The sequence below is a fragment of the Pelophylax lessonae genome (genome assembly GCF_965119305.1).
Source record: "Pelophylax lessonae genome assembly, chromosome: 3".
NCBI classification, from domain to species: domain Eukaryota; kingdom Metazoa; phylum Chordata; class Amphibia; order Anura; family Ranidae; genus Pelophylax; species Pelophylax lessonae.
Genome location: NC_138770.1, coordinates 468,437,323 through 468,462,029, shown reverse-complemented (window position 1 = coordinate 468,462,029; position 24,707 = coordinate 468,437,323). Strand labels below are relative to the sequence as shown.

The 24,707-nt window shown below is 43.8% G+C and overlaps 1 protein-coding gene across 1 annotated transcript in view; it reads left to right on the top strand.

Moving 5' to 3' along the window:
* Positions 1-4,023: 4,023 nt before the first annotated feature.
* PGBD5 (piggyBac transposable element derived 5) overlaps positions 4,024-24,707 on the top strand; it is a 203,554-nt gene continuing 182,870 nt past the window's right edge. The window contains exon 1 of the mRNA XM_082251819.1: positions 4,024-4,658. Coding sequence (XP_082107945.1) covers positions 4,106-4,658 — 553 coding nt within the window. The 5' untranslated portion in view covers positions 4,024-4,105. The remainder of the gene's footprint in view (positions 4,659-24,707) is intronic.

Here is a 24,707-nt window from a genome sequence, read left to right as displayed (position 1 = left end):
GGGGTATTGTATCTACATATGACAGCCAGTGCAGTATGAAATCCCCTCCTACAAGCTTTAACCAGGCACTGATAGAAATCACAAGACTGCTATATATTGCTAATGAGAAAAGATATTTATTATTATATATACAGTATATTCCATGTTCTGTGTACTGTGGGGGGACCAGATATAGTGAATGGACGGTCCTGGGTTTAGTGACACTTTAAGTCCTGGTTCACACTAATGCGATGCCGGAAACCCTGCGATTTAGTGCCAGTTCCTGCATCGTACCTGATTCGCACACTGGTTCACACTGACATCTGCGAACTGCTGAGGGGTGTAAATGTAAAGTTAATGACACCCCCAGATCAGTTCAGAAATCGCAATTTGAACTGTCAAATGGTGCAAGAATCATGTCACATAGATGTGAACACCCATGCAATCCGATGCCAAGGGTCCTGCACCATTTTGGTGCAAATGCGATTTCAGCCAAACAGTTTGTATGGCTGAATTTGCATCGCACAGACATCGCATGTGATCTGCACAGCAATGTGGTGTGATAGCACAAGTGTGAACCCAACTTAAGCTGGTAATACATTAGCCGAAAAATCGTTCAAACTCATTTTTGAAAAACGAAAAATTGGCCGTGAGAGCAGACGATTGTGCCATCGTGTAATGACCAAATTTTGAACGATAAATCGTTCAATGGACATAAATGAATCCGTTTTCCATTCAGTTTGTCACATATACCTAGTGAAACAGATCGGGCGAGAAACACATTATACCTTTCAATTTATCGTTCTTTCGGCAGAATTTTCCAAACTTCGATTTTTTGGCTCTGAAAAGTTAAAACCGATTTTCTATTCGTGCCCATTAACTGGACGAAAAACGAACAAACGGACCAAATGACAGATTTTCGAATGATTTTTCGCTAGTGTATGGCCAGCATTAGTTTTAAAATGTTTAGGCTTTATACTAGTGATCGACTGATTTTTTTATTGCCGATACCGATATTTTGGCCTTTGAATATCAGTATCGCCCGATATTGGCCGATATTTTTGTACATTTAAAAAAAAATATATATATATATATATATATTTTTCTTGACAAGTACTGTTGTGGAGGGATCTGGGGATCTAAAAGATCCCAAACCCCTCCTTTGCACTTAAAAAGCATTCAAAACGCCAAGTTTGGCTGTTTTGAACACTTCATTTTTTTAAAATCTGGCGCCATGCCAGTACCCGGAAGTGCCGAATGCGGCTTTGATCGGGTCTTCGCCGGCTGTGCAGGTTGGTTGTCCGGGTCTCCCGGTGGGACGGGAGACCCGGGCAAGCCACTGAAGCTGGCGGGAGAGGGGGGGAACCGCCTTGTAATGACACCTGAGGGGCTTCTCAGCTGCATCAGTTGTCATTACAAGACAGCCGACCGTCGGCTATGGATGCCGATACCAGGGTGATGCCTCTAGCTGCAGGCATCACTCCCATACAAGCACTTTCCCGAAATATCGGCAATATTGGTAACCTTTATTATTATTATTATTATTATTATTATTATTATTATCAAGGATTTCTATAGTGCCAGCAGTTTACGCAGCACTTTACAATATTAGAAGGAGACAGTACATATACAATACAATAAAATACAAGAGGATTAACTCCCTTAGCGGTAGCCCCGAGCGTGACTCGGGGTGGTTTTTTCATGCTAGGATCGGTATCCCTGAGTCACGCTCGGGGTAGATGTGCAGAGCCTGCAGTGGGGTTCCTTACCTTCTCCTGGCGATCCAGCGATGATCTCCCATTGCTGTGATCGCAGCCGAGATCCCCGACGCACCGTCCGTTGCTCTGATGACTTCCTGGTTCCGTTCCCTGCAGCAGCAATGGTGCATGGGAGCGGAACTGGGAGGGAAATTCAAATGTTGCACCAACACAAACACATAAAAAGGAGGTGATACAATGTAATCTGACAGGATATCACCTTAGTATCAGAAAAATATCAAATATTATAAATTGTAAATTATAAATTATATTATTAATATATTATATATATTATAACATTTATATTTTATAATATATTTTATATTTTATAATATATTTATTATTAATATAATATTTATATTTTATAATACAATAAAACCTTGGATTGCGAGTATAATTTGTTCCGGAAACATGCTTGTAATCCAAAGCACTCTTATATCAAATCAAATTTCCCCATAACAAATAATGGAAACTCAGATGATTCGTTCCCCAACCATTTCATAAATCCTTCAGTTTATAGTCCATATAAAAATATTATAGCATTGCAATAGGTTGTGTAACCATAAAATGTCCATCCACAAATAGCCGCTTCCATAAGGGGATTAGAGGCAAAATCTAGCAGGAGCTACAGAGAAGAGAGGCGCCTCTTATCAAAGAGAAGAGAGGCGCCTCTAAGTGTAGCAATATGGTTTCATTTAATGAAGGTTCAACATTTAGCAACTCACATGGTTGATGAATAAAACCATCACATCTAAGTATGCAGGCATCAGGGGTAAAGCTGTCCACATAGACTATCTTCTGCACCGCCAGCTGCCAGTCTGTAATCCTGACCGGGAAGACCACCCCGCAGTAAAGCGATCTGAAAGCGAGGGGCAGCATGGAAGGGATGACGTAGGTGTTGGTGCGGAGGATGGTTTATGTGGACAGCTTTACCCCTGATGCCTGCATCCTTAGATGTGCCTGTTCCAATCATCAACCATGTGAGTTGCTAAATGTTGTACCTTCATTAAATGTAACCATATTACTACACTTAGAGGGGCCTCTCTTCTCTTTTATACTTAGCTGTGACTTGAGGCTACTTGTATATCAAGACATCGCTTGTATATCAAGTCAAAATTTATTTGAAAAATGTGCTTGTCTTGCAAAGAGCTCTTAAACCAAGTTACTCTCAAACCAAGGTTTTACTGTATATATATATTATAAATTATAAATATCAAAAAATGTTACTGCTTTTGGTACATAATTCCTGACATAATCATACCGCCAGGGAGGTTAAGAGGGCCCTGCTCAGAAGAGCTTACAATCTAATGGGGGCCGATTCTGATATATCGGGGAAAGTGCATATCGGCCCCCGATATATCGGCTTTGCCGATAATCGGTCGATCCCTACTTTATACCTGCTTTAGGGCTCTTTCACACGGTCCGCCTCCATAGGCGTATCCGTGCTGCTCAGCGGGGATCGATCCGCCGATCCCCGCTGAGCCAGCGGATGACAGCTCTGTCTCTGCTTGCAGTGCGGAGAGGGAGGTGTCACAGCTCCCGCTGCTCTCTATGGGGGATCGGATGAGAGCGGACCGTCTGTTCGCTCTCATCCGATCCGATCCCTGAACAGATGGAAATGTAGGGTTTCCATCCGTCCAGATTTCACGGACAGGATCGGATACGGATGGCAGCGGGTGTCAGCGGAGGTGTCTCCGCTGACATCCGCTGCCCCATAAAGCTGCATGGAGGATCCGATCAGATCCGCCTAAAAAACTGACAGGCGGATCTGATCGGATCGCCCGTGTGAAAGAGCCCTTAGGATTGGTAAACTACAATAAATTCTATTTTTTTATTTGGAATGTATCTCTTTTGTGTCTTCAGACGGTTGTATTTATAAACAATGGCCAAACAATAACAGTGATGAGATGAGTAGAAATATTTGGCTCCCTGGGAAGTCTGCTGAGTCGATGCCACCACTGGTTGCCCAGTACATCCAGACACCTCTCAGGGGTACCCACCAGGGAGGAGCCAGGCGCCTGCACGTCTACAGGGGTGCCAGGGATGCAACAATGGTACCCTGAGCAATGGCTTTGATTTCTTTCTTTTTTTAAAGAATGGCCTGAAAATGTGAGATGTCCTCCTTTCCAGCATGAAATGTAGGATGCGATCGCTGTGTGCAGCCCCCATACATTGACTTGTAAAGGATCGCCCTTAGAGGAAGGAGGCTGGAGAAGAAAAGGCGGATCTGCCAAGGCAGGGAGGGGAGAGGAGAGGAGAGGAGCTGTCTTCCTTCCCAATCCCTACAATGCACAGTCACTCCCATCTCCCTGCCCCGCTTCTGTCATCTGTACAGATTGTAGAAGGCAGGGAACAGCAGACGGTACAGGATGATGATGGTATCCGAGTCCCCGGGAAGTGTCCCCGGTAATAGGAAGAAGATGGGGCTCTCCTTGCTGGAAGCTGCCCGATCCCGCTATGAGAGCCTCCAGATTTCTGATGACCTTTTTGGGGAGTCAGGAGAAGACAGCAGCGGTAACCCCTTTTATAGTACCTCCCCAGACTCCCATTCTTCCAGCAAAGGTGGCTCTGATGAGGATGAGGATGGGGGATGTGGAGAAGACCCACCTAGCTTTATAGAAGGGGATGTAGAGAAGCAGACAGCTTCTGGATTGTTGGCTGATCCCAACAACTTGACATCCAGGCCAGAGGCAGCTGATCTGAAATTGGGGAAACACAACCTATCATGCCAAGGAAGGAGCAGACCAAAGAGGAAGGGCAAAGCTGAAGATGGGGGGATACCTAAGGCTAAAGAGAACCCTGAGGATGAAGGTGAATGGGGCCAGAAGACACAAGCAAGGCTTGGAGAAGACCTGAAGGAGGAGGAGGGATGGTCACACACCCTTCAAGATGTATCCTCCCCTAGCTTCAAGGAGACAAGCGGTAGGAAATAGCCTGCAGATAATTCTTCTATCACTATTAATCCAGATCATACCTTGTACTATGTGAGTGGAGGATCAAACATGCTCACATGGGATTTTCATCCCTGCATGGTTCTAGTTATGACCATGCTATAATGCTTTAAATGAAAATATAATTCTAGTATGGTGTGCTACAAGTATATGCCTGCTGGTTGTACTTATTTCTACCAAAATGAAATCTTTGACCTGTTGATCTATAAGACTTTGTGCAGCTAACAGCTGTGTCTCCCAATAGATCAGCCTTTTTACCCCTGGGGAACCCTTAAAATATTTTCCGGTCTCCAGGATCGCTTGCAAAACTTAATCTACTGGGTCAGTGGAAAAAAATATTCCCCCTTCCCCCAGAACTCCTGCTAAACTTAATCTACTGGGTCAGTGGAAAGAATAACCCCCCCCCCCCCCCCCATACACACTTAAAGTGATGGGTAGAATGCCACCTTCACAGGGAAAAAGATCATTGGGGTCATGCAGGTGACTCTGCTAAGTGGCACTGGGCCTCAGACTATGTGGGCACCAGATGGAAGGTCAATCAACCACAGCTCATAGAGCCCATAGAAACTCTGGAGGGACCCTGGCTGAGAATGACCAACCTACAAGAGATTAGTGTTTTGAGCTAAAAATAAGCTAACTTTATTTTTCACAAAGCATGCAGAATAACAGGTTAGTAAACTTTATGTATTTAAAGTGGTTCTATAGGCTCAAGGTTTTTTTTTTTTTACCTCAATGCATTGCATGCATTAAGGCAAAAAACCTGAGTGCAGCTTCCCACTAAACCCACTTATACCTACCTGAGCCCCATCTCTATCCAGCAATGTGCATGAGAGCAGTGGCTGTTCATCACAGCCAGTGAGCCAATGAGGAGAGAGTGGGAGGGCGGGCCGAGACACGCACCATGTATGAATGGACAATATCAATTCACTGGAGCGCAGCTGAGTAGTGAGCCTGCTTGAGTGCAACCCAGGGTGGGTGCTACCACTAGGCAAACTAGGCAGCCGCCTAGGGCGCAGCCACCTAGGGCACAGCCATGGCCAGTGCCACATTCCTATCCTGTCACCTCCTCATCCCCAGTGGATGTCACCTCTAGAGAGGGGGGCACTTTGTATATGAAGGAGTGTGCAGGGTTAAAGAGGGGCAGTGTGTATATGAATGGGTGTAGGGTAAAGGGGGGCACTGTGTACAGGAAGGGGAGAGTGGGGTTAAAAGGGGAAGCATTATGACAGGAAGGGGGGCAATGTGTACAGGTTTTTTTTTTGGGGAGGGGGGGTGCAAGTAGCTGTCTTGCCTAGGGTGCAAAATAGTCTAGCACCAGCCCTGGTGCCCCCATAGCAAGAAGCTTGCTATTGGGGGCATTCAGCAGGGGGAAGGAGCCAGGATCGGGGCAGCTCTGTGCACACCTATTGCACAGAGCAGGTAAGTATAACATGTTTTTTATTTTTGTAAAAAAAAAAAAAAAAAATATTGCATTGAGAAACACTTTAATGTATGGCCTCCTGTACAAGTGTTTAGATATAAGAATAGCTAAAATAAAGTTGTAAATCTTCAGTTTTGTTGTCTTTGGTCAGGCCAGGAAACTGGCATTAGACCCCTTTCACACGGGCAGTGTGCCCGATGGAGTCAGTTTTGCTCAGCGGGGATCGATCCGCCTATCCCCACTGAGCAGGAGGATGACCGCTCTGTCTCTGCTCTGTGTGCAGAGACAAAGCTGTCAGATCCCTGCTCTCCTCTATGGGGGATCGGATGAGAACGGACCGCCTGTCCATTCTCATCCGATCCTATCTGATCCGATCCTCCAAACGGATGGAAAATAGGGTTTCCATCTGTCTGGATTTCCGCAGACAGGATCGGATTGGATAGCAGCGGGTGTCAGCGGAGATGTCATCCGCCACTCCATACGGGTGCAGGGAGCATCCGATCAGGTCACACTGAAAAGCTGACAGGCGGATCGGAAAGCCCATGTGAAAGGGGCTTTATAGGCCTGAAATGTATTCATGATACATTTATTTGGTATTTTTAGCATTTCAGGAAAGCCATGTGATACCTTTTATTCATTTCATTTAGACATGGTTCCAGTGTTCAATTTGGCATCAAATTTCTATATAGTTTCAGTCAGTCTTTTGACTAAAATACCATTTTTGTTTTGATCGTCATCTGAATTGCTTTAGTCATATTTTAGTCTACTAAAATCTCCCTTACATTTTAGTCGATTAAAATAATTTTACCCAACTAAAATCCAATGGGTTTAGTAAAATTGTATGGCATTGTTTAAGCATTTCTCTAGAATTTCCAAACTCATTATATACTCCTGGAGTAAAAATCTAATAACATATTATCATTTATGGTATTAAGGTTTAAACTTGCACTACAGACACAAATTTAGCCGTTGTGATTTATAACCAGTGTTCATTTTTACATCAAATTTCCATTTAGCTGTAGCCATATCCTTATGTCTAAAATGCTATTTTAGTTTTAGTCGCATTTTAGTCATCTGAATTGTTTTAGCTGAATTTTAGTCGATTGTAATTTAAAAAATTGACGAAATTTACACTGCGTGGTTCCAATAAGGCAAAAGTTAAAGGAGTCTATTTATAAAGTAGACCATGCGAAATCCATCAACTCCCCCGTCCATGCCAAGTAGCATGGATAGAGGAAATTCAGATGACGACTATTGTATTCATCAGCTGATGCTCCAGCAATTGAAAAAGACCTGAGCAGTGCTAGCATCTGATTGGATGCATACATTTTTGGTCCGAGAATGTTTGGTACTGGCTTCTTTGACAGTAAAGTCAGTTAAAAATTTTTCGGGGGGGTTGGGTGCCAACGGCCATCTACAGACTGAATTGCAGCCATTTCAGCAGGCGTGGGTCGAACTTAGAAAAGTGTGTGTCCCTCTTTAGATTGACCCCACTCATTGACTGTACTGTAGCTATGGAGCAGCGTTATCCCCCTAGTATGTAAGATTGCCATGACTGTAGAACACCTTCCCCTCCTAGTCTACATAGCATATGGCGGAGATGGAGACTAAATTGTGTACTGGACAGCCCTGGATTTCTTGTAGGACCAACATGTATTTGTGCACTAATTAAGAATTCATTCACACTGGGAACTGCATGCGAATCGCACAGGAACACTGTGTGATTCCTGTGCGATTCACATTTAGTTCTGTGTAGTGCAATTTCAGCCCATTTTGAATGCACTGAAATCGTACCGGTCCGCACTGCACCACACCGCAAATAGGCTCCATTCACATACGGGCGTGTTGGATCGCGGACAGAATTGCCACGATTCTGCCCGTGATCCTGAACCATCGCAAGTTGCGGGGCGCTCGTGCGAATCCCATGACTTTCAATGGCACCCCAAACGCATTGCGATTTTGCCACGATTGTCGCCTGAGGAATCGCGATAAAATGGCACTAACAGAATAGCGGAACACCTGTCGCCCCAAAAAGTACAAGAACTTCTTTTGGGTGACAGACATTCCGCAATTCTGTTTTCCCGATTTTACCGGCAAAATTGCGCCACGTTTGGGGTGCCATTGCAAGTCACGGGAATCGCACGGGAGCCCCACGACTTGCAATAGTTCTGGATCGCGGGCAGAATCGTGGCAATTCTACCCGCGATCCCAGACGCCTATATGTGAATGGAGCCTAAATGTGGAATGGTACTTTCTGGTACCAACACACTGCGTTTGCGACCTGCGTTAGGGTTGTCCTTAACTTTTCACTGACACCTGCTGCAGTGCAATTGGAATTCGGTGCGGGAAACCGGCAAAGAATGCGGGTTTCCCACACAGCATTCTAGTGTGAAACACTTTTAGGGCTCATTCACACTTGCAGTTGAGGGGGGGCGTAAAACCCCATGCTTGAGCCAGATTTTTACAATCCCCCAAGCACTCCCTCTTTAACTGCCAGGACACATGACACAGCCACAATGCTTTGATTTCCCAAGGGCAACCCATTCAAGTGAATTGCCCCGCTCTGCAAGTGCCCCGCAACTGTGTGCACGCTCACTCAGAGTTCAGGGGGTTAAAGCAGGAGGTGAGGAGGTATCACCTCCTCACTACCTGTGAAATGCTCTTCACAGTGCGATACGAATGCAGAATATTTTTCAAAGATTAAAGCAAGTGTGAATGAGCCTTAAGGCGGTAGTAAACCACACACGGGTGGTTAAAAAAAAAAAAATTATTTCCCTGCATGGCAATGTCATAATGTGCTAGTATGCATCACATACTAGCACATTATGATAGACTTACCATAGAACGAAGCCCTCCAGCGCCATGATGTCACTGCTGAGACGACTGACATCTTCCCCTGGTCTTCCTTCCGGCTTTGCAGCCTATGGCTACATTAGTGGCCGGGGAAGTGATGACCTCACTCCCGCGAATGCGCAGAGGAGCCGTGGTTTGCAGCACGGCACTGTAAGCCGGACCTTCAGAGCGCATGCGCCAATGATGTCATCAGCTGCATACGCTTTGAATATCTCCTAAACTGTGCAAGTTTAGGAGATATTCACAGTATCTACAGGTAAGGCTTATTATAGGCTTACCTGTAGGTACAAATGGTGTAACACAGTTTACTACAACTTTAATGTTATATTTCACACACCAAAAGGGAGCAAAATCCTAATGTTCCTTGTTTAGGTCTGCACACACTTTAAATGATTGTGCTTTTAAATGGCAAACTCAAAATTGACACTGTGCTGATTTATATGGTGTTGCTCACCTGTAGTGCAATGTTCTTGATGAAGGGCAGCAAACCAAATTGAGAGTTTGTTATTGCTAGCAGTCATGATTTAGTACATTTTTCATAAACAGCTGCCAGATTATGGTTTAGAGCCGGTTCACTATATGCGATGTCAGACATCGCATGTGATGCGGAGCGCACTGCTCTGCAAATCACATGAGATGTCTGTGCGATGCGAATTCAGCCATACAGATTGCATGGCTGAATTCACATCGCATTCGGATACAACACGCACAGGACCCCAGAATCGGATCGCATGGGTGTGAACACCCATGCAATCCGATTCATGTCTGAACTGACAGTTCGCACTGCGATCTGCGAACTGATCTGGGGGTTTTGTTAACTTTGTATTGACACCCCCAGCAATTCGAATTTGTCAGTGTGTGAACTGCCTGCGAGTTAAATGCGATGCGGGAACCTGCAGTGGATTTGCAGGTGTCCCGCATCGCATGTGTGTGACTCGGTACTCAGTGGTTTAGTTGTCATTTCTAGTAATAATCATCTGTATGTCATAGTTGTATATTAGAAAAGGCTGAAAAGGTTTATCCAGTCCAAGGTGGGTGTTGTGTGTGTGAGTTGTGCTGAGATTATACATATCTCTGTATATTGGGCTCATCATAAAAGACACCTGTCACTTTTTTCCTTTGTATTTGTATTGGATTTGCATTTGTATTTGCATTTGTAATTTCATTTGTATTAGCACCGCAAGATTGGCTTTTTGGCTTGTTTGCTAAAGGAGTATATATATATCTTTATTAAAGGAATATACATATATATAAAAGATGGTCAGTTTTCCTGGCTCTGAATAAATATTAGACATAAACAAATGGCAGCGTACAACTTACTTAGCTTCCTTTTTGTGAAGATGTTCAGTATTTGGTCCTTTCTTTTACCTTGTCTCAAATTGACATTTTCTCTGCAGTTGTAGTTAACCACTTAAGCCCCGGAGGATTTGGCTGCTAAAAGACCAGGGGGTATTTTGCGATTCGGCACTGCGTGACGTTAACGGACCATTGCGCGGTCGTGCGACGCTGTACCTAAACGAATTTGACGTCCTTTTTTTCCCACAAACAGAGCTTTCTTTTGGTGGTATTTGATCACCTGTGCGATTTTTTGATCATGCGCTATAAACAAAAAAAGAGCGTCAATTTTGCAAAAATAACAATATTTTTCAAATTTTTTTTATATGAAATTCCCCCCCAAAAAATGTAAAAATCAAAATTTTTTAACATTTTCGGCCAATTTGTTTTATGCTACATATGTTTGGTAAAAAAAATAGCAAAAAGCGTATTTTGATTGGTTTGCGCAAAAGTTATTGCGTTTACTAACAAAGGGAAAGATTTTTGTCATTTTTGGTGTTTTCTTTTTTAACGCGAAATGGCGGCGATCTGCGATTTTTTTGCGGTACTGCGACATTGCAGCGGACAGATCGGACCCTTGACTGACATTTTTGACACTTTTGGCGTTACCAGTGACATTACTGCAGTAATCAGTGCTATACATATGCACTGTTACTGTAAAAATGACACTGGCAGGGAAGGGGTTAACTGTATTGGAGAGGGAGGGGTTAAGTGTGTCCTAGGGGCGTGATTCTAACTGTAAAGGGACATGGCTATTGGTGTAAAAACAAAGATCAACGGTCCTACATAGTAGAACCGTCTGATCTTCATTTTTACACCAGGGAGAATGACAGGCGGCTTGTTTACATAAGCCGCCTGACTTTCTCCCTTCACCGGAGCGATCGTGAGTGACTGGCGGATGATCGGGTCCGCCGGTCACACGCACTGACTTGTCAGTGAACGAGCCGGGGCGGGCGCGCACCCGCCTGCAATTGGCTCACAAGTCAGTGACAGGCGAGTGACGTACCCATACATCACTCTGCCTGGCCGGGGCTGACCGCCGCAGTATTTAGTCGTGCGGCGGTCGGCAACCGGTTAAAGTGTATCTTATGCCTCGTACACACGATCAGATAATCGGACGCCTTATCGTACACATTTTGTTGCATGATACTTGTATCAAATTCAACAATGTGTACTAATTGTATGATTTTTTTTCCCTATGATTCTGGAAAAGCTTGGTTGCATAGCTACGTATTGGATAGTGCAAAACAAAAACAATGGTAGCCAGGCTTTTTCATGATTATTTTAGTGTTTCTGATCATGTGCGGTCTTTGTCTATCGATTTTTAGCAGACATATATTGTACTGATTAAACGATTGTTGTTCGCTAGGCTATCATACGACAAAAGTTTTTGTCCCTTTGGATTTTTTTGGACGAAATGCCGTGATTGGCTGTCCAAAGATGTGTACTAATGATCAGATTATCAATTCGAAAGTGATCGTATGATTATCTGATCGTGTGTACGAAGCATTTGGCTTGATTCAAACCTTTGCATGATAATGTATGCTTTGGAATGCACAAAAATGCATTGAATTCAAAGAGCCCATTCATACCTCTGGGCTGCTCCATCACAATAATAAAATTGTGTAAAATACACTATTAAACATGTTTAGATTTATGGCACTTTGATTGTGCGGCACCTTTTGGTTTATACATGTTAAAAAATGCACTAAAAAAATTGACGAAAGCAGACACAGTTAAATGTGACGCCAGCCTAAAGCCAAAGCTCTATTTTTAGATTTGGATATAGTAGGTAAGGGTTGTAAACCCTGCCATTGTTTTTTTTTTTTTTTTTTTTTTGCCATTGTGTCCACTGACTGCACCTAAATGGAGGTTAATGACATAATTGAGAAGAAATTACATGTACTTATATGCATTTAGAAATGTCTTTCTTCCAATATTTTCCATGCCCTAACAGCAAAAAAAAAAAGATTAATTTATTATTATTATTATACACAAGTTTTGGAATGCAAACTAGGTAGATAGGGGTGGATGTCACTGTTGCAGAATAAGGGTTCTAGAGAGGGTTGGAGACTCTGTAGCCAACTTGGTGGCCCTGTAGGGCAGGGATCTCCAAATATTTTAAACAAATGGCCAGTTTATTATCCTTCAGACTTTCGGAGGGCCGGATTGTGGCCCGCAGGGCAGTAAATGTCCTGGGCTCGGCATCAAGGAGAATAAATATGGCCTTAGGTTTGGTGGTCAATAGGAAAAAGGAACAGTGTCCCCATTAGTAGGGGGAATAGTATCCCATCATTGGTATTGGTGGAAGAATTATAAGAATAGTGCCTCATATCAGTGGGAGGAATAGTGCCCCGAGGGCCAGATAAAGACTAGCAAAGGGCCACATCTGGCCCTCGGGCTGCAGTTTGGAGACCCCTGCTGTAGGGAATGAGGTTTCTGGAGGGGCTGGAGTAACTGTGGCTAATATGGTCTCTGGAGAGAGCTTGATCTCTCTAGGAGGCTTGGGGATTTTCAGGGGACCCTTAGGAAACTAGAGGGCACTGCAAAGACTTGGGGGGGGGGGGCATTGTGGGAGGTTGGGGGCATTGTGGTAGGTTAGAGGGTACTGCAGCTGCCGGGAGGCCTAGGAGGACATAGGCAACGGCTTTACTTATCTAGCCCTGGTTCACACAATACACGTAATCACATGACAAGTGAAATATCATAACTTTCTATGGTGGCCATTCACATAAATGCAGTCCAAATACATACTTGCCAACTGTCCCTTTTTTCCAGGGACAGTCCCAGCAGGTAATTTATATTGTCCCTGGAAGCGCCTGTTAATCGGGCTGCCCATAAATGTTACGCAGAAGAAGTGCAGCTGAATGGGAGAATTATTCCAGCTCTGCTACTGTGGCCTTAAATTTGAAATTCCCTTTTTTAATCTCCTATAATTCTCTCTATATTGAATAGACTCTATAATCTGATAAGTAGGCGAGATTATTAAACAGAGTGGGTGGAGCTTCAGGGAAGTGGGTGTGGTGATTGATAGCTGTGCTGCAAAGTGTCCCTGGAAATTTTTTTTAAATGTTGGCAACTATGCAAATGATATCCTTTTTTAACCAGTTCTGGACCGGAAGGATTTGCCCCCTTAATGACCAGGCTGTTTTTTGCGATTCGGCACTGCGTTATTTGATGGAAATTTGCGCAGTCATGCAACGCTGTACCTAAATAAAATTGATGTTCTTTTTTTCCCCACAAATAGAGCTTTCTTTTGGTGGTATTTGATCACCTGTGCGATTTTTTTTTTTTTTTTTTTTTTTTTTGCGCTCTAAACAAAAAAATGCAACAATTCTGAAAATTTGTATTCTGCTACATATTTTTGTTAAAAAAAAAAATCGCAATAAGCGTATTTTGATTGGTTTGCGCAAAAGTTATCGCATCTACAAACTAGGGGAAAGATTTATGTAATTTTTATTTTTTACTAGTAATGGCAGCGATCTGCGGTTTTTAGCGGGACTGCGACATTACGGCGGACAGATCGGACCCCTAACTGACATTTTTTTCACTTTTGGGGGGGGGGGGGGGCCAGTGACATTAACACAGTAATCAGTGCTAAAAATATGCACTGTTACTGTAATAATGACACTGGCAGGGAAGAGGTTAACACACTGGTGATCAAAGGGTTAAGTGTGAGCCTACTATAGTGTTTTCTAACTGTATGGGGGTGGGGCTTGTGAAATGATCATAGAGACCTGTGATCCTATATAGAAGGATGCACAGGAGCTCTGTGATCATTTCAGTGAGAAGAATGGTCAGCTGTGTTTACAACAGCTGCCCGTCCTCCTCTCTTAGCGGGGAACGATCACGGGTGCCTGGCGGCAATCGCGGCCACCGGTCCCGTGGATCGGTATTCCCGCTGCCTAGTGAAGGGGCACCACGCGCGCGGCCGACATAGGACTATGTCGTTTCGTGCGGCCGAGACAGCCTGCTGCAGTAAAACTGCGGCGGGTGCTTGGCAAGTGGTAAAAGGATCTTTTTGGTGTGGCGCGATTTTCATCCTTATGGAGTCTAATGGAAACTGCATAGAAAACGCATAGGTGTTCAAAGGCAATGCAATTCTAGTGCAATTTCTAGCAGGCCAAAGTGTCTTTCTGAGCTGATTTCCAAATGTAGAGCGAGAGAGAGAGAATCGCAGATGTTTCCAAATCGCATTGGAATTGCACCTGAACCTGCATGAAGTCGCACTGGACATTATCCTTGAAATCCTACCAAAAACCTTAGTCAAATCGCACAGCATAAGTGTGAACCTAGGTTTATTGTTTACAGGAAAAATATCCATGTGCATACATTTCATATATTTAACCTGATGGGGAGCTAAGCCCAAAGGATCCTGGGACCTAAATATTCTAGCTTTCTCATCAATAAGGGAAATCGCCTCCCTTGTTTGAACACATTATCAATGACACATGTCCTTTCTATTGAAGCAGCTTTTCCTGCACAGTTGTCCCCACTCTTGCAGTATTGTCCATCCCATCCCTGTTTTAAAGTGATATTAAAGTCTCTTTTTGTTTTTTTTTTTTGTTTAAAAATAACAAACATGTTATACTAAGAGCCGGTTCACATAGGAGCGACCCGACTTCCTGGGGCGACCTGTGAAGTCGCGGTGCACAGCGCGCACCGCGACCTCGGGGCGGCATGCACGGACTTCATATCATTGAAGTCAATGCAGGTCGCTCCAGGTCGCCCCAAAGTAGTACAGGACCCTTTTTCTAAGTCGGAGCGACTTGTGTCGCTCCTATTAGAACGGGTCCTGTGCTAATCTATGGCAGGCGACCCACGGCGAATTGTCAGGCGGCCAGGTCGCCTGACAAGTCGCCCCAGTGTGAACCGGCTCTTACCTGCTCTAGGCAGTGGTTTTGCAAAGGGCAGCCCCGATCCTCCTTTTCTCAAGTCCCTGGCTGGCACTCCAGACCCCTCCCTCCTGCTGACTGCCCACCCAGCAAGCAGCTTGCTATGGGGGCACCCGAGCCAAGTCACAGCTCAGTGTGTTCATACAGACACGGAGCCCCTGCTTGGCCCTGCCCCCTCTATCTTCTCATTGGCCCACTGGCTTTGATTGAAAGCAGCTGCAGCCAATGTTGCTCGCTGTTGTCTCAGCCAATGAGAGAGAGTCCCCTGACAGCAAAGGCTCTTGTGCAACATCGCTGGATCAAGATGGGCTCAGGTAAGTATTAGGGGGGCTGAGGGGGGCTGCTGCACACAGAAGGTTTTTTTTTATCCTAATGCATAGAATGTGTTAAGAGAAAAGAAAAACCTTTTGGCTTTAGAACCACTGACTGAACTGCATCAACATGAACCCAAGTACTGGAGAGATAGATAGGCATTATTTGGCTTTGATAAATAACTATATTTTCCTTGTAAGGGTTCTTTGAATATGAAAACAGTAAAGAGGCAATTGTACAGTAGAGAAGTGAAATGTAACCCAGGACTGGGTACAGAATAGGACACAGTGGCAAGGCCTTTGCTCAATGTTAAGGAATGATAGAAGGATACAATTTTAATTTTAAAAAAAAGGCCTTTGAAACTTTGTTCCATATTAGTAACATTTTGGCCTTGTGTACTCTGAACATTAGAAAAACGCCAGTAGCTTTAGCTGTAGAATGCTGCTGTAAAAACGTGAGTTTTTTTAGTGTTTAGCAGCATTTTTGCATTAGCTTTTTTAGCGTTTGCGCAAAAATGCTCATAAACGCAAAATAGCCACGCTTTTCAGCGTTTTTCAGAGTTAGAACATTTATACAGCTGAAAAACTCCTCTTCAAACCCACGAGTTTTGGGTTTTTTTTCCCGCCAGAAAACGCCCCTGCCAAAAACTGCTGATAAAAGCCTAGGTGTGTATGGACACATAGGATAACATGCTGGGGAGTTTACTGGCTGCAGAAAAAAAAAAAAACACTTGAAGCCCAAAACAGCCGCTGTAAAAACATCCATTGTGCATGAGACCTAAGGTCCCTTTCACACTAGCAGACCGTTCAGATCCGCCTGTCCGTTTTTTTGGGCAGATCTGAACGGATGCCCCATGCATCTCTATGGGGCATCGGATGTCAATGGAGACATGTCCGCTGACATCCGATCCGTCAAATCTGGATGGATGGAAACCCTATTTTCCATCCGTCCAGCGGATTGGATCAGATGGGATAGGGTGAGAACGGACAGACGCGCGACGCTATTGCCTAAAATAGGCTCAAGTTCCTTTTTGAGCGACAAATGCCGCTTTACCACACAACAGTCGTGGCAAAATGAGTTGCCATTGGGAAGTAATGGCATCGCAAATATGTCCCGCGTTTTGCAGTGTTTTGAAACTGTTGTGAATGGAGCTTTAGACCCGGTTCACACTAGCCCGACTTGTCAGGCGACTTGGTCGCCTGACAAGTCGCGATGGGTCGCCTGCCATAGATTAGCACAGGACCCGTTCTAATAGGAGCGACACAAGTCGCTCCGACTTAGAAAAAGGGTCCGGAGCTTCTTTGGGGCGACCCGGAGGCAACCTGCATAGACTTCAATGATATGAAGTCCGTGCATGTCGCGCCGAGGTCGCGGTGCATTCTGTGTACCGCGACTTCACAGGTCGCCCCAGCAAGTAGCGTCGCCCCTATGTGAACGGGGTCTTAAGGATAAGTGCCTTTCAGGGCTTAAAGCAGTATAAAAACAAAAATGTATCAAAACTGCAGGAATAAAAAAAAAAAAAAATACAAGAATAACAAAAATTTGGATGGATCCCAACATTATTGTCAGAATCCCTGCAGAGCCTGGACTAGCTGAGTGATGAAATAACAAGGGACGTTTGACCAAAAAATAGCATTGGCTATACTTCTCCTTTGGATTTAAGTTTATCAGTAATGTGATGGCTGCATTTGTTTTCTTTTCCTTTAATTTTACCTGGTGATCCAACCAGTCTGCTCTTTTTCAGCTTACTTTAACCACTTGAAGACCAAGCCTTTTCTGGCACTTTTTGTTTACAAATATAAATCAGTATCTTTTTTACTTTTAACACCCAAACATTCTAAAAAATTTTTTAGCAGAGACCCTAAGGAATAAAATTGCGATTGTTGCAATTCTTTATGTCACACTGGATTTGCGCAGAGGTTTTTCGAACCATTTTTTGGGGGAAAAACTACACTTTAATCAATTAAAAAAAAAACACAATATATACCCCAGTTTTTTTGTAAATTATGAAAGATGAGTAAATAGATACCCAGCATGTCACACTTTAAAATTGTGCACACTCGTGGAATGGCGCAAAACGACGGTAACTAAAAATCTCCATAGGTGACAATTTACATTTTTTTACAGGTTACCCGTTTAGAGTTACAGAGGAGGTTTAGCACTAGAATTATTTCTCTCGCTCTAACCTTTGCAACCTAAGTGTGCGCAACCTGCGTATGCATTCACTTGTGCACGTGAGAATAGAGGTATGGGGGCGCTTTAAATTTGAATTTTTTTTAATTATTATTATTTTTACACTGTCCCTTTAATTTTTTTTTTTTTTATAATCACTTTTATTCCTTTTATACGGAATGTAAACATACCTTGTAATAAAAATATTGATAACAGGTCCTCTCCATGGAGAGATCTAGGGTCAAAAAGACCCCAAACAATATCCAGAATGCAGACACCCTAAAGGCCTATTCGCAAATGCAGCAGACACTACTGATCCTCTGAAAAGGCATCTATGCTCGGATTGCTTTTCAGAGGTTTTTGATTTAACCCTATAATTGCTGTACCAAAATTGCATATGGTTGCTGTGTGCATGCATTGCATATGGTTGCTGTGTGCATGCATTGCATATGGTTGCTGTGTGCATGCATTGCATATGGTTGCTGTGTGCATGCTTTGCATATGGTTGCTGTGTGCATGCATTGCATATGGTTGCTGTGGGATTTTGGTGCGGCCCCCTGCACCCAAAGCATGTGTACACCCCTAAATTGTTTGCTAGTGTTTAGGCAGGTGAGTGGTCAGGCAGGTGGGTGGTCAGGAGGGCATCTGTCTTAGGGCATTTGAACAAGCCCTAGGACAGGAAGTATATCACCGGCCAGATCACCAGATGAAATAAAGGAAAGAAAGCCTAAAAAAGAAAACAAATGCAGCCACCACATGTAAGTATTGATAAGCTTCAATATATTACATTTTTGTTTTTGGGTTTAATACTGCATTATAGATCCATATTCCCTGCCAACTTTACTCTGTAAATAAATTACAGACCTTAAGTCTGAATGCTCAATCCCTACCCATAGCTGGCTTGCACTCCCATTTTAGAAGCCTGTGTTTCTGCTATCCTGTGCATGTGCTAGTTCCCAGACATTGAGAATGAAGAAGTGCCTTTCAGTTTGTGAGGAGGAAGGTCATTCATTATGCCGTATGGCTGGGAGACAGTGTATTCACAGTAGATAACATCTGTGTACATACAGTATACAATATATATAAATATCAGGTGCACCTTTTATACTGCAATGCCTTTATCCAGAACTATCCACTAAGTTTTAAAGGAGTACAACCATTGTTCATTGGAAACTCTCAATCCTTCTGCTTGTTTTGATTGTTTTATACGTTTTTGCAGAGATTTCCTACCTTTATGGTGTCATTTAGGGCCGATCCTGGGCAGGTGTACAGGGTGCACGGCGCCCAGGTGCCGTGAGCTGAAGCTCAAGTGGCACTCAAACTTACATTCGGCAACAGCGGCTCCCATTTACACACACAGTGCTTCAGTATTTGTTCCGGCCATTGCACCACTGGCCTCTACTGCCTGCACTGGCTGCTAGAATTGCTGGTCTCCTGGCGTTTAGCAACCAGTGACACCACGAGGAAGAGAGCGAGGCCAAGGCCCCAGCATTTAGAGCAGAGGAGGATTTAACTTATTCCTCCACCGCTCCTAGTGAATTTTGGCTCCATCTACCTCCTCCCTCCATCTTCTCAAGCATGGCTGCATGCGCCTCTCAGAGCTTGAGGGAAGAGAGATGAGAGCATGTCTAAAGAGTCCCCCTTCACCTGCCTGAGGTAAGGCGGATGAATTAAAACGTGTGTCATTAGGAAACATGAGCTAGCAGCAGATGACACCCGCAGAGGAATGAGAGGAAGAGGTCAAAAGGATAGTTCTCAGGGATTCATACTGGGACACATCTGGTCCCAGCATGAACCCCATAGAGTTGAGGACATGATACCCCCGCCCCCACCCCCACCCACTACTAGTAGAGGACAAGTTCCAACATGAGCCCCTGAGATTTAAGAGTGTGACCTCCCCCAAGAATGAAGGACTACAGGTCCCAGCATGAACCCCTCAAGGGGGAGGATGTATTAAACCCCGTCCCCCCAGACTAGTGAAAGAGTACAGATGACAGCATGAACCCGTGAGATCTCAGGGGTTCATACTGGGACTTGTAGTCCTTTACTTTTGGAGGAAATTACACTCTTAATTCTCAAGGGCTCATGTTGGAACTTGTCCTCCACTAGTAGTTGGTGGGACCATTGTTTGTGATACGGCACTGCGTTACTTTAACTGACAATTGTGCGGTCGGTCGACGCTGTACCCAAATAAAATGTATGTCCTTTTCTCTCCAAGAATAGAGTTTTCTTTTGGTGGTATTTAAACACCTCTGCATTTTTATTGTGCTATAAATTAAAAAAGACAAATTTAGAAAAAAAAAAAAAAAAACAAAACAATATTTTTTTACTTTCTGCTCTAAAATATCCAATAAAAAAATTTCACAAATCAAATTTCTTCATTAGTTTGACACTGGCAGGGAAGAGGTTAACATCAGGGGCAATCAAAGGGTTAAATGTGTGCCTAGGTAGTGTTTACTAACTGTGGGGGAGGTGCTTGTACTGTGGGAATGCAGAGATCCGTGTTCCTGCTTAGCAGACGCACAAGCTCCCTACCTTCCCTATTGACAGAACGGCGATCTGCATTGTCCACCGGACCTGCTGATTGGCTCTCACTGTGTCCAGTCACAGTGGGAGCGGGTCGGTGGCGGCGCACGTGCACGCCCCAGACCTGGAAGTGCAGAATCAGATACAGGTACGTGATTCTGCACAGTGGAGCCGCTGCCCGGTAGTAAATGTACGTGGGGCGGTCGGCAAGAGGGTAAAGTATAACTGAAGGCAAAACTTTTTTTAGATTTGGATAGAGGGGGGAGGAGCTAAAACTACTTTCAGGTTTTTATTTCTGTCTGTGCCCCCTAGGAGATTCATTCTCTTTTACTGGAATTTTTACCAATGTCACTGTAAATACATGTGAGGGTAAACCCAAAATGTGCAGTTGCCATCAGGCAGGGAATAAATCTTGCCATGGGGATACAACTGTCTAAGAAGGGATTTCCCTCATACTGTATTGGGAATATTCTGTATACTCTGTATGCTCTCACTTTCTGTTGAATCTACAGAACAAGAAGTGAAGACATGTATGGCAAAAAAAAAAGAATGACAGCAGTTTTTACCCCCCCCCCCCCCCATACGCTGTCCAAAAAGGGGAAAAAATGGCTTTATATACACTTTAATGATAGCCTAAAGCAGATGCAATTATACATTTCAAAAAAAGTATCACAATTTTCACCCAGTAACCTTAGAACTGTACGTTTAACATCTGTTTTAGGAAAGATATTTGAGTGTTTGGTAAGAGATAACATTCAAGAATGTGTGAACAAAAAGCGATACCGTGGATGGATTTATGAAAGATAAGTATGCTGTCAAACAAGTCTTCTTTTGTGTTATGAAGAATACAATAGAAAACTGGACAGTGGGTTAGCTGTATTATACTTGGGCTTTGTAAAGCATTAAACATATTAGAAGGCAGAAATGTGTGAATTAAAATGTATGCAAACCTAAATATAAAAGTTTGGGACCATATTTACACACTTAACCACTTGCCGATTGCCCACCGCAGGTTTACTGCGGCAGGCTGGCTCGGCTGCGCGAACCGACGTATAGGTATGTCGTTCGTGGGAGCGTTCCTGGGGGCGCGCGCGCGCCATGGAAGGCGCACACATGTCCCTATTAGGCAGCGAGGAAGCTGATCCACGGGGCCGGCGGCCACGATTGCCTCCGGGCACCTGCGAACGCTCCTTGCGGAGAGACAACGATGGTCTGCTGTTGTAAACACGGAGGAGGGGAGAGATTGGCGCAATCAGATAGTCAGAACTGCATGCAGTATCTATGCAAAAAGCAAATATGGCAAGGTTGGCTTCAGTAAAAGGAGTCCAGTGTGGCTTGCTATGCACTTTGATGGCCGCCTCCAGTGGAGGGTGAAGTAACCCTGTAGGATCCAAGACAAGAAGAGAGAAGACCGGGCGCCGATCTAAGTGTAGCAATGTAACATTTATTAACAATTAAAGGAGTGCTACACACAGCAGTAAACACAGCAGACCGTTGTTCTCTCTGGAATGAACACAGAGCACCTTTGATCCTCCTATTTAGGATCACGGGTCTCTGTGTTAATTCCACAAGTCCCTCCCCATACAGTTAGAAAGCACCCCCTAGGCTCACACTTAACCCTTTGATCGCCCCTGGGTAACCCCTTCCCTGCCAGTGACATTAGTACAGTAACAGTGCATATTTTTATCACTGATTACTGTAGTAATGTCATTGGTCCCCCCAAAAGTGTCAACAATTTTAGGGGTGCGATCTGTCCGCCGCAATGTCAAAGTCCCACTAAAAATCGCTAAAACGCAGCCATTACTAGAATAAAATAAATAAAAATGACCTAAATCTTTCCCCTAGTTTGTAGACACGATAACTTCCGCGCAAACCAATCAAAGTACGTTGTTGGGATTTTTTTTACCAAAAATATGTAGCAGAATACAAGTTGGCCTAAAAGAATGAAAAAATTAGATGTTCACGTTTTATTTTTATTGGGAATGTTATATAGCAGAATGTGAAAAATATTGTTTTTTTTTTTTTTTCAGAATTGTCGCTCATTATTTGTTTCTAGCGCAAAAAAAATAAAAATCACACAGGTGATCGAATACCACTAAAAGAAAGCTCTATTTGTGGGAAAAAAGGACATCAATTTTATTTTGGTACAGCGTCGCACGATCGCTCAATGGTCCGTTAAAGTAACGCAGTGCTGAATCGCAAAATATGGCCTGGCCATTAAGGGGGAAAATCTTCCTGTTTGGAAGTAGTTAAAGTAGCACAGTGCCGAATGGCAAAAAATAGCCTGGTCATTAAGTGGGCAAAACCTTCTGAGGCTGAAGTGGTTAAAACAGAAGCAGGTCCATGGTAGCATAGTCATATTGTTTACTTTCTTTATCAATGAGTACCCCCGAATGTTGTCCTTTGCACAGTGTGCCTGTAGTCAGCCTGTGATAGGCTAGCATACCCCAGCCAGCAGTGTAGAGCCAGCTGCCAGTCACAGTCTACAGGAACAGGGAGCCAAATGGGGAACACAGCGTGTAATGCAGTAAAGAATGGCAGGGCTCATGGCCGCTGCATAATTGAAACTCTTCAAAGGCAATCTTTTTTTATTTAAATGGTATTGATTTGCTATAAATAGTATTTTTGAGGAGTGTTCATTTTTACCAAACATGTTTGAATTGTAAAAAATAGATTACTTAATGACTAAGGATGTACAAAGTTCGCCTTTTATTATATGCATGTATGCCCTGTAGTGATGAAAAGCATACCTAACATGCTCTACAATGCCCCCCCCCCCCCCCCCCACTGAAAGCATTGTGGCAGGTGCAGCAGCTAAGGCCTATTGTACGTTTGACAACCAAGATATCGCTTTATATGTAGGACATGCTATCCAGTAATCAGTGGAAAAGCAGGTTACAATAATCACTAGTAAATACAGTGTAACAACCTCATTACATTGTAATCCACTTGTTAGGAACAGCTAAGCATGCCTTCTGAATATGAATAACTTTTCAGAGGTGGTTTGGAGAGGATTTACCGGTGTTCAGGAGGCAATACTGGCTCCTCCTGTTTTTTTTCCAATCCCAAGGCAGATTTTAACATTAATATACCTCACTGCAATACACTGCAGTATTTGACAAGGTTTTGACATGATCCCATTGACTTGGTAGACGGTACCGCCTATCAAACATGGTATTCTGTATATATGTGACACACCATGATGCCGCTGCGGCAATTTGTATGAATCTGAGTGGCCACCATGTTTGCTTGCAGTTAGGAGGCCATGGTGGGGGGCAGTAAAAATGTAGATCAACTTTCCTTTACTGCACACGTGGACGAGACCCAAAGGAATTATGTTTTCATTTTGTTTGTTTATTTGTTTCATATTCTCATGTGGAACAAAGCTTAAAATAAAAAATGTTCTGCTGTTTTTAATTTTTAAATAAGCACCATGGTGTGTACCAGAAGCATAATGAAGTGTCTTAAGGATTTACACACAAATATTCAGTTATTCATTTTTAAGGCAGTGAATGTGACATTTAACAGTCATTTGCTGGTGTTTGTAACAGAGCAGAACAAATCAAATCAAAACTAAATCTAGAATTCAATTATTCTTTGAAAAAAAAACGACCAAAATAAATTTGCTGGGGTCCTGTAAAAATGTATGTATCAATTTGATATCAAAAGTAAACATGATTGCATAAGGCCCCGTTCACACTGGGGCGATCCGACTTCCCGGGGCGACCTCACAGGTCGCGGCACGCTGCTCGCACCGCGACCTCGGAGCGGCCGGCACGGACTTCATAACATTGAAGTCTATGCAGGTCGCTCTGGGTCGCCCCAAAGAAGCTCCGGACCCTTTTCCTAAGTCGGAGCGACTTGTGTCGCTCCTATTAGAACGGGTCCACAGCTTCTCTATGCCAGGCGACCTACGGCGACCTGCCAGGCGACCAGGTCGCCTGACAGGTCACCCCGGTGTGAACGGGGGCTTACCGAATCAGTAGGACCGTAAGGGCTCTTTCACATGGCCGCTCCGTATGTCCGTATATCACCCCATCTGTTTGCGGATGAAAAACTGACATAATGCATGTCAATGGCATTGCGGATGTCAGCAGATGACCATCCGCTGACATCCGATTTTCTTCCTTTCAGTTCTGTTCCGTTTTTTGGAATGGAACAGAACCCTATTTTTCTTCTGTTTAAAAAACGGAACAGATGCAAAATCGGATGTCAGCAGTGTTATCCGCTGACATCCACAATCCCCATAGACATACATATATCATCCGCAAACGGATGGGATGATTTGCTGACATACGGAACGGATGACACCAGTGTCATCCGTGTCCATGAGAAAAAAAAAAAAAGTACCGCAGCGGAAAAAAAAATCGGAGCGGCCGTGTGAAAGAGCCCTAACTGAAATATAAAAATTTCTGTGGTCTTTTTTTGGTGAACAGGGCCAATATCCGACTTAGTAATAACAAAGTAATTGCATATCCACCAAAAACTTCTTCATGAAATATGAAGA